This window comes from Lissotriton helveticus, chromosome 9 (genome assembly GCF_964261635.1).
Source record: "Lissotriton helveticus chromosome 9, aLisHel1.1, whole genome shotgun sequence".
Classification (NCBI taxonomy): Eukaryota; Metazoa; Chordata; class Amphibia; order Caudata; family Salamandridae; genus Lissotriton; species Lissotriton helveticus.
The window spans coordinates 834,060,644-834,077,637 of record NC_136070.1 but is presented as its reverse complement, the minus strand read 5'-3'; the positions used below and the strand labels follow the sequence as shown (position 1 = coordinate 834,077,637).

Below are 16,994 nucleotides of genomic sequence, written 5' to 3'. Positions count from 1 at the left end.
TCATAAATGAGGCCCACAGCTTTCAGAGCGTGGTGCGGCTCAGACCCCACTAGCCAGGTGTGCCACCCAGGAGTAAGTTTCCAACGGAGGCAGTCCTATAGAATCGGAAGGTGTAACGACGGAAACTCACCCAGGAATCCAAACGACTTCATTCCCAAGTCTGCACCATCCTTCCAGCCCAATCAATTTCACTCCTAATGCAATCATCAATTACGGGGAAACACGGGGAGGCGGGGGAGGGGGCCCGGGCCTTCATTTGCCGCAAGATAATTACGGCTATTACTTATTCATGCCGTAATGACCAGGACGCAATCACAAAGAGATGAAGCAAATGTTTTGGATCGCAGGTGAGATTGGGGAAGATTAAGCGATGGTATTTGCCAACGCGGCCTGCAAGTCGCTAATGCAATTACCGGCGCCCCGCGTCAAGATCCCGTTCAATGGAACCTGCCTCTCTAGAAACTTTCAACGGGGTTTCCATGCTTTCAAACAGGGCCACGATTAAAGAGAACGACTCCAAGATAAGATGTGCTTGATATTAATCTGGGCTTTCTTGCTTTAGTCAGAATATCTGTCACTTTAGTGGTGCTTCAAAGGAACAAAGGCGCGAATCAAAACCGCTACTGGTGGCGGGTATTTTCCGCAGTTCTTTGCCCCTCATTGTTTGTTTAGTTTTTTTTCAGGCACAATTACAGCAACATTACAAAGTGGGTTCTTTCCAATGATATATGCACCGTAAAAGAGGCGCCATCATATGAAAACTTTTGGGATGGAAGACATGGTTCTGTAAAATGGTACTATGGCCCCCTGGAGCTTCAGCTAGGCCAGGAAAACTGTGACATTTAAAAACTTTTTTTTACATGCATTTTCAAAATAAACGAATCAGATACTTGTTCGCTTAGGGATAGTTTTAATGTAAAACGAAAGACTTTTAAATTCGATGTTTTCTAAGTGTTTTAGACAGTTAAACTGCATGGCCATTCTTGCCCTTGCACTCGGAATCCAGCACTTTTTTTTTATCACTTAGTAACTTTTTTTAAAAAAAAGTGTGCTGTTTCATGTGGCGTGAACCTGGACCAAGGGCTTTAGAGCACATCACATGAGCACCAGAATATGTTACATATGTTTTTAGGCATGGGGTGAGTCCCTGGAGCCAAGGTTGGTAACACCCGCTGCAAGACCACATATCCTACGGTGTGCATACTAAATTTCGGAGTCAGAATATTGAGGCCATTAAACATCGGGGACAAATTAGCGGGAACAAATATCGACAGGTAAGTAAATCTAGATTTTCTATACCTAACGTCACATATATGTGCTTACGCGGTACATACATCTTGAAGGTACACAGAGGTGTAGTTTCGGAATAGTAAATCTATTTTTATCAACATGCACTTACCTTTCGATATTTTGGCCCTCGATATTCTTGTATGTCGATATACTTCATGTTGGCATATTAAACCGGAATTTGCAAAGTTTGGGGTTCCAGAGTCTGAAATTATTGAACTACCTTGGTCTGCATCTTGGAATGGAATCTTGTTACCTTCACCGCTGGAAAGCCCAGAACACTGAACTTTTCAAAAGTCTGCAATTTATATCTACAACTACAGTTCAGCGACCAAAGAAAGTCAGATCTAGATTAATCCTAGGATCCCAACTGTATTCTACCTGTCTCATTCCCAGTACTCCTCTTTGATATGATTATTTTCCTGTTCAGTCTCTTGAAGTGGCCTAGGTGACATATAGCACCTTATAACACCCCAAAATACATAAATAAGTGTTCCTGACACACATTATGTCACAAATAAGCAGGAAGCTTTGTCAGGTGTAAAATTAATAAACCTGCAACGCCTAGTAGTGTACTTTGCTTACTAGCGAGTTTCCACAGTTCTACCTGCACATAAAAATGTTTTTACATTATCTCATAATCACCCCAACGCTAGTGCAAAAATATTGCCGAAAATGACAATAGCAAAGCATACTAATTTCCCATCAATTTAAAAAAAAAAATCACATACTCGATTTTGCCAAGTGATAGCATTCTTAAAGAAAAGGCAATTAAAGCATTCATAGATTTGTATAAAAATATAAACGCAAAACTTGTTCAACAATTTTCACACATCACAAAATAAAATTTCACTTTTTAATTAGTAGAAATGTAACCACTTCATGACATCTCATGCCAAACCTCAAAGCCAATATCTCAAAATTTTAACAAAATTGAAAACGAGAAAACTAAGATTTAATTCTGTTGGCATTACCAGTCTGTTTTGACCTTGGTGGTAAGATAACAAACTGTCACCAGCAAGATGTTCTCTATCTGCTTCACTTAATCTCTCTCTGTTTACTTTCTGTCCTGTGGTAATTGTGAGGATTGCGACAAATCTTTCGTCATCAGCTTAACTTAATCCTCATTACTAATATGAAAGCAACCGAAAATTAAAATCTCATTTACCGATCTTTTGTTCACTAGAACCCTCATTATGGGGGTCTCAGTTAATTCAGATTGCTGCCCACCCCCGTTTACACAGTGATCGGATTAATAATAGTTAAGCAAATATTCTAACACCCCTTAGGTATTAGGTGCAATAATATTTGTAAACCCTGTTAAATTTCAGAAGGTCAAACCTGCTGGAATTTAACAGTGGAAATGCCTGGTATTCACCAGAAAATTAGGTTTGTAGCAGAGTATAGCACCAGAATGTTTATGTTATTCCACTAAAATGTGTATCGGGTGCAATTTATTGGACACTTGAGCAATGAGCGTGTAGGTATCTTATTCCACGTTTCTAATGTTATGGAGCCCAACCCTTGATTTAGCTCACCAACCAGGATTTGCACTGGATTCTAAGGACGAACGGCTAACACACTCTTGAGTACCCTCCGGATTCACTACTAATATTGAAATCACTTATGCTTTCCCTGCTATCTACTCGTAATTTTGTTTCTAGTGTATCGAGCTATCTATTTGATGTAACATTTGTAAAGTGCTTCTAGGGTCTAGTTTGCGCTATATAAAACTTTGTAAATAAATAAATAGGAATTGTCAAAAGTAATATCATCAATATCCTTACAGCTCGGGGAGATCTGTCTAGGAGTCTCAGAAGGGGCAGGGGTCCGGGCCTGTGTCCCCGGTTAGGCACGGACGGGCACAGACGGGCTTGCCTTTGGCACGTCTTAAGCATGCTGGTGGCACGCCCACTGCTCGCCCGCTGAATGACGGTGCCAGGCTTTCCTTTTATGATGCAGGAGAGCGTCTGCAACGCAGCCCAGCTGTGCACAAGCCAGCCAAGATGGCGGCCATCAGGGCACAGTTGAGCTAACAGAGTGATGCGTCCCAGCTCTCTCTGCTCAATCAGGGACCCACGGCAGACCGAGGAGCTGGTCAAACAGAACAAAGCAGATTGGTGAGTTAAAATGGCAATTGTTTGAGTAGATCAAAGTAAAAAGATTTTACAGCGTGTTCCCCCCAGTTCTACCCCCAGATGGGTGTCAGATTCAAAGTAATACCACTATAAAACACATTGAAGAAATGCAAGCAAATGGAAACAGGCTAAAAGTTTTAAAACAGTTCAGAATGAGAGCGAGGCATACTAAAATGCCCAGCATGTGGTGCCTAGAGTGATGCCTGTCCACAATATAGGTCACATACAGCCAGAGAAACGGCACTGCCAGATATGCCAGTCAGACCCTGAATGTGCTATGCTAAGCATAAAAAATCAAGTCCACCCTTCTGGTTTTAATTTCCAAATGGCATTACAAATCCCTTCTGGATCCAAGGCCTGCAAGTATTTGCTGCCTAAAATAAGATCCTGTATAAACTCTCAGATTTACAGCTTATTTATTAGAGAAACAGGTTGCAACAGTGTTGTCCCCACCTTCACTACACTATACATGTCAGAAACGTACTCACACCACTCACCTTTGCCGATAAAATAATAAACACCCCAGACGATCCACCTAGGCCTCAGACCGCTAACCTCTACAAGGCCACACTTTCCTTCTTTATTAGAAGCATGGTGAACTGTCTCAGTTTTTCAACTATCTCTGATTTTCCCCACATGGCTGACCTTTGTTTAATACTGGCGCCAGATCCAAAAAGTTGCACATACTTTCATGGCAAACTATGTGTATTTTGCAACTCTAAAAGAACAATTGATGGACAGAATGTAGAACAATGTCATACATTCACCCCAGTACAGAGATCTGGGCCTAAATCCATCGTGTTTTTGCTCACTATGCCATTCCAGTTTGAACCCAGCGATATGCAAATCAGTCTTTAGCCTGCACCCAATTCGAACAGTCCAGCCGAACTGCCATGCCAGACTCTCCCTGGACTGTAAACAAGCATCCTAGGACCAGTTTCGGAGTTTCACCCCTCATCAGCCAGGCTAGCTTGACTCCAGTAGCATGGAGAGCACGGGACCCACGTCTGGGCATACCTATCTCACTCGGGGTGACAAATGCTAAAAGAACAATTGATGTGTACCTTTTGCAACTCTGTCAAAAAATTCTCTTACTCCCCTGTGTTTCCGTAACTCACTAGGGCAAAATTAATTTACCAAAGGTTTTACAACTGCGAAAATACTTTGATAGCAATCAATTACTCTATCTTATTAGGGACATTTCCCACAGTACTGCCCTCAAAAGAAGGTTGTTTGTTGGAACCATGCTATTCCTCAAATTACGTGGCAACCCCCTTTAACCACCCCACATCAGTAGGGGGTCTCAGGTCCTTAGGGCTGCATTCACAATTACCCAGCGGTAGGATACCCCCTCCGCTGTTCACAATGAGATTAGCTGTTCCTTTTAAAACATCTGGAAAATGTACTTTACCCATCCCAGTTTTCACATTTGGACCCATAGACACAATTTGGCCATGGCATGCTATTTACGTAGAGGAAAGAGCCATTAAACACGGCGAAACGTTAATAGGCTGTTTAGAATATATTCATGTTCCATTTCCAGAATGGGAAAAGTTGTTATGTCTTATATGCACATCTGTTCACAGATGTGTATTTGTCTTATCGGAAGTTCTACAAGTAGACACCTCACCCCCTCGAACACAAAAATACAGAAGCGTAGATTTGCAAGTGCTATATCCGGCTGTGCTTTACAGCAACAATTCTAATTGAGACAATTACATTTTAATTATGTTTTTTGACAAGAACTAGTTTTCGTTACTTTACCACGAAGGGGTGGAAGCGAGAATTGTTAACTTGCACCCTGTTTTACGTTTAATGGGTGAAACCTTACAACCCTTCGCACTAGAACCCTAAATTCCACCCTGTACCATCGTATTTTCTTTCATCGAATCTAATTTTGTCACATAACTCTCTTCTCTGTTTTATTATTTTGCAGCTAAAATAGGACTTTTTTTACTGAATCTGTAAGAAATCCAGAGCAACATCTACTACTTTTTGCATCATGCCTTCATTTTCTAAGTATATCATATTCCCCTATCCATGGTGCTGAAAGAAAAGATCCGATCTGAAAAGTGTAAGTGCAGAAAATGAATGAATATGTTTGTGACGTTTTGTTGCCGTTCAAAGAATCACGCACATACACAGACACACCAGCGCCTGCGCGCACACACACACCCACCCAGAACACGCACACACATCTGCTTACAACGGTGTCCTAGTCAAGACGATGAAAGTACTAGGGAGAGGTGTGGCGCCGCGGCCAGGGCGACTGACGCTGGAATCTGGGGACCAGGGTTCGATCCCCGGCGCCGGCGGCAGGTTAGCCCAGCACCATGTGACTCTGGGCAATAGCTCGCTTAATCTTCCCGACGGCCCCCAGCGCCTAGAGACCCTTACGGGTGATTGTGCGCTTTACAAATGTGGACTTTACTTTACCAAGCACAAGCAGGCACCGAACCCTTCCCAAATGGTAGACATAGATATCTATGCGACTGAATACGTGTGCTGAGATTCCTGTGCAGCTATAGACAACATATGCCCCAGGTTTTTTATTGGTTATTAAAGTCACACCAGAGGTGCCATATCCAGTGACCCGAGCATAACAAAAACACAAAAAGCGATCGGATTTCTAAAAGCAATAAGAGGGGCGCAAAGAAAGAAACCCACTGATTACTATCTGTGCTGCCTGAAGTATGTTTGCCTGCTCCCACAGGCAAAAGCAGCCAGTCTAGAGGTTCATATGTAACCTCGGGGTGTTGAAAGTAGGAGTTCACACTCAAAAGGGTTGAAAATACAAATTCAGCAGCAGTGGCTGGCTCGGGTAAGTGCAGTGGGCGGGGCAGGGGGGGGGGGGAAGCCGACAAACAACGGAATAAGTATTATTTAGTTATTTAATTATACCTATTCCGGCGTCTGTTGACTTCCCTCTCCCACATCACCCTGCTCATGCCCCACTGTGTTAACAAGTGCCGGCCACAGCTGAAATTCAGTGAGCAAAAGTGCACGATTGCGTACACACACACACGCAAGCATGCACGCACACACTGTAGTCAAGCAGACAGCAAGGAAGGAGGAGACTAGAATAACAGGGAAGCGAGAAGATGCACATAGGACAAGCACATGCAGGAGCACATGGACACAAGCATAGGGAGGACAGATTTTGAGAAGCAAAAACCAGGACAGGTCAGACATAAAAGTAGAGCTAAAGACTTCAGTCCTATTTCTATATCTGGCATGGCTGTTTTTTTAACACCTTAACCGCAGCGAAAATTCCGCTGCGGTGCGGGCGTTCCATTGAGTGGGCGGGGCCGTGTCGGCCAACGGACGTGCGCAGCACTACGGAGGTAGTGCTCACGACGGCAGTTGGCCGACGTGCGCATGGAAAGGTTTAATAGACGTGTAAATCTGTGTATATACGTGCATAGACACACACTAGGCTTGTAAATAAATGTATGTCTGTTTGTATACATACACACAGGCTAGGCTTGTGAGTGTGTGTGGGTATGTGTGTGTATTTATCGAAGGCAGGACCCCTCCTTCCTGAGCTCCCCGTGATCCCGCCCTATCTCGGCTGGGAGAAGGCAGCCCCCCACTTCTGTGATGCCTGAGAGAAACGGATGTACGTTGTTACAACGCAGGTTGTAACAACGCTTACCTTTACCACGCGGCCGCTACAACGCAAGTCGTTACCACGACTTGCGTTGGAGGGCGTGGATTTAGGATTTTTATAATTTTATATTCCAACACCAGTCCCCGTGGATACTAGGGAAGGTGTTGGAATATAAATTTATAAAATTCCTTATCCCACAGCGCCCTCCAGCGCAAGTCGTGGTAACGACTTGCGTTGTAACGGCCGCGTGGTAAAGGTACCATGTTGTAAAAGATTTGTGGTAAACGTTGTTTACCGAGAGAAACAGATATTATTTCTTAAAACATTTCAGTCTTCAGAGACGCCTGTAACTGGGGCCTATACCTGCTTTGCAGAATGACCTGAGCAAACAGAAGGATATGATGGACAGAGCACTGACATTTTTCAGACACTCACCCCTAATCACAGATCCGGGTTTAATCCATTATCATTCTTTAGCTCACTTCGCCACCCCAGTTAAGAATCAGCCATATGCATATCAGTCTTGACCCTTTTCCTGATGGAAACAGTCCAGCCCGAACTGCCAAGCCAGGTCTTCCCTGGACCAGAAACAAGCATGTTCCGACCTGAGTTTCGAACTAGAGCCGGTTGAAACGAATGTCCAGTTGAAAATTGCCCAATTAAAGGGTGCTAAAATGCAGGAACTCATTGGGAAACACAGATTTATGTTCATAATTACTCATTTCAGCGGCAAAAACTGTCATTGTCTCATAAAGATGTAGATATGCTAAGTGGCATCAGTATTAATGCACGCCCTATTATTGAGGCTGTTTAACAGGCCGCTTGTAATGAGGGCCTCTGTGGGGTAGGACACTGCTACACCGGGGACTAATGTATCCAGGAGCCTATTTATGAGCCAGTTTGTGTACGCAAACCTTACACGTGATTTATGAAGCTATGTAAAGCCCCTTTACGTGGCTCTGAGTGGCTCCATAAATCTGGAATAAGGCAATGCAGCGCAATGCGCTGTGCTGCCATATTCTGCCCTGGGAAGACTTTCCATGGGCATTGTGTGAGTGTTCCCACCTAACTCCCATGGTTTTTGATCCATTCCCAGATTTACCAGAAATGGTATCCCAGGGAATGTGCCAGAAAAATATGCCTTCTCAGGCGAAGCATAACGAGGAGAAATATCTTTATTTCTGCCTGTTACTTTGTCTTTCTATGGGTGCTGCACACATAGAAAGAGGAATATGTCCTTCTTTGCACAAAAGCAGTTATGCATGCAACACCGGTAGCCTTGCGCAATGGTGCAAGGCTGCCCAGATAGGCATGAGACCGCCAAAGGGCGCCAGTGCAGGAGAAAAAGGCAGAACTGCGCTGTATTGCCTATATATATATATAGGGTAGGGGATGAACTAACAGCTTAGCGGCATGTTCAGAAATATGATTGGGATATATGTAATATATAGTTGTCAGCCATCTAACGTATATTGCTGCTTTTATTAAGTCTAAATTATGGAAGCCATGTATAGTTCCCTTGCTGTGCATCATACCTAGTTCTGTCATTTGGTCAGCAGTTGGAATTCTGCGATGCCTACACTAACTGGTCCACGTTTCTAGTTGCGCCCCTGCACTGGTAAATTGGATACTTTTATCACTAATGATGTCTTATGGAGTGAGCATGGCTCACATGTGCTCTTCTCCTGCTATGTTCCTAATGTGTACAAGCAATGCCCTTTGCTCAGTGTACGGAAGCGAAAGCTCCTTTTCCCTTTTTCTATCCAAGATAGATGCCTGCAAGGCCATATTCCATCATAGGCGCGATTATAACGTGTGCTCCTGAGAAGTCGAAAGTTTCCCCAGTCTGCTTTGTTATTTTTAAATGTGCCAGAAAAACTGTGGGGCATATTTACAAGCCCCTTGCGCCACTAGTATGTCACTTTTCCCATGTTAAAAATGACGCAAAAATGTCCCCATAGCTTCTAATATGGTGATCCAGCACACGCTTGTTAGCATTAACAGTCAAGCAATCATTCTGCTTTTCTTTCCCCGACGCCTACAGTGCCCCTATTGCATGTGCCCTGTAATGTTAAGTGCAGCAGTGTTTACATGCAGTGAGGCCTGTCTTGCAATTAACATGCATCATCATCACACAGAAGCCCTGCCACATACAACAATGGTGACATATATGATGATAATTAACAACCAGTAGGCAGTAGTCATAGACAAAGTATGACTACACAACCATCTTTTGGTATCAGAGGTACATACGCACAGGTGCGTGCCGGCTTTAGGGCGGTGTGACTGCTGCAGCCGCACTGGGCGCTGACATGGTCAGGGCACTGATCTCAAGGGAGGGCGTTGTGTTTTGCCAATAACTTATGATTTAAAAGCACCTGCTGCAGAGTTACTTGAGCGTCCAGCTTTCAGGCAGCAATAAAAATGTCAGGAGAACTCTTGTGAAAAATGTTCCTGCGAGAGATTGGAGTTTTGTCTACTGGCAGTTTTCACTCGCCATAAAGTAGCGTTGAGGGTTAATATGCCTGCTGCAAAGAATAGATCTGTATTTTATGGGGATAGCTGAGTCGATTAATAAACCCTTTACCAGTGGTTTACTACAAATTAAATGTATGTGAGAGAAGGGCTATGGAGAGACGAGGGGCACTTTTGTCAGGTGATAGGGAATCCGATGAGAAGGTCATAGGGAAGGGGGCACCAAACAAGATTGTGGCACCGGCCCTAAAGCCGGCCCTGCACAGGTAGAAAATAAAGGTCCCAAGAACCGGTGCCCACAAGAGTTGGTATGCTCCAACGCCAGGCTTTCAAACACCAACTGAGAAGGGTTTGTTAAAAATGATAGAGATGTGCGATATATAGAGAGTGTACCATTACGGGGCATGACATAACACAGCACAGAAACATAGCCGTTTACCAACATGATTGTGCCCTTTCTAGAGTGCTGAAAATACAATTACCCTCACAAGCACAGTGTTTAAAGATATGCATGTACACTATCCAACATTATTGCTGTTCACCCATTTGCAAATACTTGTGTATGATACCAAAAGGCAAACACCCATGTCAAATCCAGAAAAAAACACAACCATTGTGTTGTAACAAAAATACAACACCATCCTATACATTTGTGTAGCAGCGCACAACATTTACCATTGTGAAGGGTCTCTAGGTTACAGGTGGTTATTTATGTCTCTTTTTTACTTATTTATGTATTTGGTGTATGGTAGTTGCTGGGGACGTTGGTGGTTAATGCCGATCGACAAACAGGCCCGGCCCCTGGAAGATGACCCCTTATAAGACCACCTGGTCTTACTCCTCTGCTCCTGACGCCCAGGGCAATAAAATAGAGGTGTGAATGACCCTCTCCCCGTATGGTGTCCCCGAGTGTTCAGCTCACATCCTAGCAGGGGAGCAACACTAGGATGCTGTCCCACAGCTGCAAATACAACACAATTCTATACATTTGTGTGCCTGTGCCCGGTCCACGCGTTTCCAGAGCCTGCAGCGCACAACATTTTCCCATGTGAAGGGTCTCTGGTGCACAGGAGGTCTTTTAGCAATGCCCTGCACTCAGCCAGCATGTCTCATGACACCACCTCTGGCCTTCGTCCATGAGTGGGGCCGGAGTGGCCGAACCGGGCATCAGGCATTTCCCCGGGAGGCTGGAAGTGTGGGGGCTGGTTACGCAACGGCGGGGGTCTGAGGACCAGTTTTTCAGTTCTGCAATATCAGCCCCCAGTAACAAAAGCAGCAATCAAGCGTTTCCAGCCTACCGGGGCCAGCGAGCGCTTCACCAGGGGCTGGTCTGGGAAAGTTGCCAGGGCTGCTCTGGGTTCCCAGTCCAGCCCTGGCCATGAGAGTCACCACCGGTCGGCAGAACATGGGGCCATATTATCAAGAAAGGTCGATACATTATCGCTGCTTTTATCGTCAGGAAAATGCCGCTAAAGCGGCGATAATGGGCTTGATAATATGCCCTTGTGAATTCCCATAGAAGCCCAGGTTTTACACCAGAACCTGGGCTTCTATGGGAATTCACAAGGGCATATTATGAAGCCCATTATCGCCGCTTTAGCGGCAGTTTCCTGCCGATAAAAGCGGCAATAATGTATCGACCTTTCTTGATAATATGGCCCAAGGTTTCCTGAACTTGTCGCCTTACCTGGGAGAGGCCAAGGTAGATGGACACCGTCTCAGAGATGTAGAGAAACTTGCCCTCTTGGTTCACCGTGAACACAAACCCGTCCAGGGACTGTGGAGGAAAACACAAAGAGTTTAGTATTCTCAGCAGATCTGCGAAACATGACATTTATTTCACATCACATTGCAGCAGCCCACGCGCCCGCCCCGGATAATCCACTTTCTCAAAACACACAGTCACCATTCACAGGTACACGCTGCAATTTTCAGGGCTGTGCGCCAGTGCCCTGACTCTCAAGCAGAACAGCTGGAAGCTGATGGAAAGGGAGGGATGTGATCCCAGGAAAATGGATCTCTGGCAATGCTACCTGACTGTTTCCTTAACAACTGAGGAACAGGCAGTGCATATTACCACACAGATACCGGCCTTTTACTCGGAATTTCTCTTTATGGGATGAGCTCAATTAATTTGTAGACGATGCACAGTTCTTTTTTCAAGGACTACCTCAATCTTGGCAAGGATCATGGTATGCATGTGTGAAGTGTGTGAGTGGGCTCTCGCGTGACGCATGACAAGAGCTTTGCGGTAAAAAGGGCTTTGTTGATCAACCTTTGCGCAAAAAAAGCTCTAATCCGTGCAGGGCGTTATACTGGGGCGGTAACGTCAGGCGGGGGAGGGTCAGGGTAGGGGGTTGTAAAATGCGGGATATGGACCATTACAGGTAAGTACCGGAAAAAATAAATAAAACACATTTTGTTGCCCGCGCTGCATCACATTTGGCGATGCAGCGCAGGTAACGAAATTCGTTTTTTTTTTTTTTGGTACTTACCTGTAATGGTCCATATCCCGCATTTTACAACCCCCCACCCTGACCCTCCCCCGCCTGACGTCACCGCCCCAGTATAACGCCCTGCACGGGCCGTGCCTGCGTGCAGGGTCAGACTGGGACGGAGACCCAGGCTTCAAAATCACAGCGACGCCCATTAGTGAGTCCGATTGTTAAAAAAGTGGCCATGTTTGCAAATCAGGACTGTTTTGGACTTCTAAAGTCACACTGTCCAATGGGGCAATCAGGCACTGGCCAATGGGCTGGTCAGACAGATCAGTGGGTGGTCCGGTTATTATAGCAGTTGTGGGGTTGTTTTATGAACAGGTGGGCTGTTTTTTTTACTGTTGATTTCCCTGATATTACTGCTTTTTTGCTATCGCCTTCGCCAATGGGGGCCACTTTTGTTTTGGTGCCTTGGCCTAGTCCCACCCTGCACATTTTATAGGTTATTTGCAAGGTCTGGGAAACTCCCTGAATTGGTTCTTGCTGCAGGTAATGTTTGTGTTAAACTCGTGGAAATCAACAGGAAGAAAAATGGCCCACTAGATCATAGAAGCGGCCCAGAAACAGCCCCCCCTCCTAAAAAAAACTCATATTGACCTGTCAGAACAGTCCTTCTGGCACTACCTGTTTGGCCTGCAGGGAAATCAGACCCTGAATCTAAGTAAAGGAGGAGTCACATGGCAGGAACTGCGCAAACACTCAGGGGGTTATTTACAAGCCCTTTGCGCTGACAGTGCGTCGCTTTTAATATGGTTAACAGTCAGCCGCGGGTTGTGCAGGTAAGAGCGGTGGAGCCGGGTTGGAGGGGAGGGGATTCTACAGATGACCATGAGGGGAAATGAAATATATAATTAATTTTCTCTCGTCGTCGTCTGTCAAAATCACCCCCACCCGGCCCCACCACCCACCGCTCTTACCTGCATGGGCCGCGACTGGTAACAGTGACGCACTGGCGGTGCAAGGGGCTTGTAAATTAGCCCCTCAATGGTTTGTGCACAGTCAGCGCTACTTAAATAGCAAGAACGCCTTTGTGTGAAATCGTAACACCAAATTAAATCTGGTGCAAACAATGGTGAAGCAAAATATCGCATGATATTATTACGCATAACATGTGTATTTGCTGTGAACGTACAGATTTTACGTGGCTTACAATAGGCAGGTGTCATTATGTAGCAATTTGTACTCAAGGGTGTACTACCACTGTCTTGCCCATGTCTTGTAGCCAGGGCACAAGTCCTATCAAAAGAAGTGGCGGTACTGACAATATGCAAACAACCTCATGAAGTCACGTGCTGAACGTGTCCCGGTGTCTGAAAATTACACCGGGACACGTTCACCTTATTTCTGTGGGGCCCAGCTTCTTGGCAGGGCGGACGGCGTCCACCCTGTGAAAAGAGTGGGGGGATGCTGTGTATTTGCGTGTGCCCCCGACTCGAGCCCTGCTTGTAGCACAACACTTGACATCACGCTACACTGGTATTTGTTTTACGAGCACCACTGGTGACATCGTCGCCACGTGACCCTTTGTAGATTTGGCACTGCACAATTTTCTTTGTTTACACAATGCAGCACTGCATTTTAATCACACGGTAAAGGAAACATAGTAAATGTAGTCCCTATGGTTGTGTTCCAGGATTAACATATCATTACGCTGCACTGACTTGGTCCCAAAAAGCCATGCTAAAATGGACATGCGCAAGAGAACCTTGGGTAAAAGGGTTAAAGAGTGCAATACGAATACCTTGCATCATTGCAAAGAAGTAACTTTTTTGAGTATTCACAAAGATTTGGAAAAGTGAAATGGACGTTGTGTAGGTTTGTAGACTGCGCACTGAGGTGCACCTCTCCGTGCAGTATTTCCAAATCATGCTCAGTGTAGAAGAGGGCATGTATGCAAATACTAACAATTCTGGGGACAGAAATTTAAAGTAAAAATAACTTTGAGGCTATTGCTTTTTCCCCAATTCTACCAATAAATAACGTACTCAAAGTGTGCAATATGTAACTGTAAGGTCGTGAAAATGGATAGAGGGCTAAATGTGGTTAAATATAACATGCATGCGGCGGCGAGGCCACGCCCTCGCCGCCGTCCCCCGCATCCGAAGAGCGACAACAGGAGGAAGGTCCTTCTCCTACCTGGCCGCCAAGACCTGGAACTCACTCCCGACCGACCTGCGCCTGACCCAAGACCACCTCTCCTTCAGGAAGAAGCTCAAGACCTGGCTGTTCGAGCAGTAACGGCACCCCCCCCCCCAACCTAGCGCCTTGAGACCCTACGGGTGAGTAGTGCGCTCTATAAATGACCTGATTGATTGAGTGTTGTACTTAACATAGGTGATGCATACATTATGCATAAATCGCTCTTACATGTTTGTGAATTTAATAGCTAGAACATAGAAATCCACCCCAGGCCCATTTTCATGAGTATGCATGTAGCGCCTCATCTGGACAGTTCTGTATAAAACAAGGAGCTGCTGTGTTGAGTTAAAGAGCAAATGTTCTAACTTTTCATCCTATCACCATAACTATCCTTCATAAAATGTTAGCAATGTGACATAAAGGAATGTCGTACAACATAGCACAAGCATTATTAACACAGAGCACTTAGAACCTAACACTATATACGTCAAAGATACGACAAGATAATGAAATAGAGCAGTGTTTCATAACTTTCTAACTCATGTGTAATCCCATTCAATCACTTTTGGAAGCTGGAGACCCCGGTCTAAGCAATTTCTATTAATTCAACTTCCAAACAATACACAGAAATACAGAAACAAGGTAATGAAAAACAAATTCACCAATAATTAAATATTTTATTTAATTCACAAAACATTTTTTTTCAAATCGATATTTTAACATTAATGAGGAGGACGAAGGTTTTCAAAATGTCGTTTTATTTCGAACAGACAAAGTGATATGCTAGGCGTCTGTGTACCACTTTGTCTTGTTTCCACTTAATGCATGCTTTCTTTTGTTGACGGGTACCAATGCTTAATTAAGGCAAAGGATTAACCACACAACATTCTGATTGCTGTACTTTTGTTGCTCTCATACTAACGATACCAATTTTGCATACCATTTTTAAAAAATTTCCATTTAACATTTTTATTTTCTTATTTATACACACTTTATTATTCTGCTAATTTATTTAATTTTCTAAACAATCTTAGACCCTCCTGAGTAACTGCCACGGGCCTCCGCAGGTTGAGAACTGCTTCATAGAGAAACCCCGCTCTGTTCAATACCAGTCTGCTCCAACATATCATCCATTGATTTAACTCTACAAGTAGAACATAAGAAGATGCTTGATGAGTCAATTCTAATTTGGACATGTAGCATTTTTTCTTTCATTGATTTCAAGCAGAGGCTAAGAATAGTACAGTCACATTCTAACGGAAGGAAGGACATAGTTACTATACATTTATACTAGAACTTACTCAACCAAAGCAGCACAAAGCAACGCAAAGAGGAACAAAGCAACACCAAACTACCTTTGTATACAAAAGCTATTTTGCACAAACAGTTGACGCAAGTGTATTTGCAAAATTGCTTTGTGTTGCTAACCCAACTCAAAGCATTTGTGAAAACCAATGCAAAAAAGGTCTTAATGGGGCGGAAACAGCACAGACACCCCTAGGATTCTACTCAAAACCCGACCAACTACAGTAGCTTGACTTGTCTTTGTATGGATTCCTAACACTAAATAAAATCAGGGGCAGAAAATGAGCAAGTGGAATATTCCATGATATTCCCATGCATAACCAGGGACATTTTAAGGATTTTGGGGACCCAAGGATAAACAGATTTTGTGGGCCCATGTTCAGAACAGCTTTGAATGTATGCTCCAATTTCAGCTCTTCCCTGCCCTCTTTGGCCAGGTCACTGGCAGTTCAAATACACTCATCCAAACTTTAAATGTGTTTACATCTAGTATTCAGAGATAGTGATATATATTTTCAATAATGTAATGCAGCTGATCATTAATATTACTGCAAATAATCTATGTGACACTCTCCCATTTCGCATATGTGAGGTCCTGCTTTGATCTAAAAGAAACTTTCATATGGATGATGCGTGAAAAAAACAATATTTTTCTGCAAAATATCTGGATGTGACTCTCATACATCATCATCATTTAAAATAAAATAAAGGAAAAAGGTATTTAAAACAATCTGTTTAAGAATTATTCAAGGTCATTAGAGAAAGACGTTCTGCAGAACAGAGCTGGCTCTATAGGGGCCCCTAAAAGGCTGGTGCCCTGGGCCAGAGCCCACTTTGCCCATGCCTTAAAACTTCTCTATGCATAACTTCTGTAATTTCTATGAGTGCACACATATGAGTGCAGAAGTTTTTATTGGAGGGTGTCCCTCAAGTACAAATCTCATACAAGACACCGCCTGTTTGCATATGCCCCATTGCACAGTATTTAACATCATGCACAAACATGTTGCGTGACACAGTACTTCACGTTGTGTTACATGAATTTGAGTATTTCCATATCTATTTTTGAGACATAGCTTGAAGATGTTCCGCAGTCATAGATGTTCGTGTCACATTTGGTGTAAGCAAACTGGCATACCTTCAATCAATCAATCAGTGTTAGTAAACCGCATCTACTTACCCGTGAGGGTCTCAAGGCACTGTTTGGCCTTAAAAGTGAACAAGTTTGAGGAGACTAACGGGGCAAAACACCCACTGTGATTATGATTGAAATAGACTCACTCTTAAGAATACTCGATGCAGCACACTCCTGAAACATATTTGTTGAGGGATATTACCCTAGTATCAAGGTGCAGGCAAAAGCTTTGGGCATAACTGCAAAACACTTTATTAACTGAATTTCAATACTTTGCCAAAAAACAATCTCTGCCATTCAGTTATTTTGCTTGTCATAAAACCTTGTTTAACTCCTTATGATGTTTCTGTATGCTTATGTATGGGTTGGTATTTCTATGGCACAACCCTAGCTGTTTAGCAAAGCCA

At 44.0% G+C, this 16,994-nt stretch overlaps 1 protein-coding gene across 1 annotated transcript in view; it reads right to left on the bottom strand.

Annotated features, from left to right (window-relative positions):
- The window catches only part of NPAS1 (neuronal PAS domain protein 1), a 504,067-nt gene that overhangs the window by 122,878 nt on the left and 364,195 nt on the right, over nucleotides 1–16,994 (bottom strand). The window contains exon 4 of the mRNA XM_078662207.1: nucleotides 11,198–11,287. Coding sequence (XP_078518333.1) covers nucleotides 11,198–11,287 — 90 coding nt within the window. The remainder of the gene's footprint in view (nucleotides 1–11,197; nucleotides 11,288–16,994) is intronic.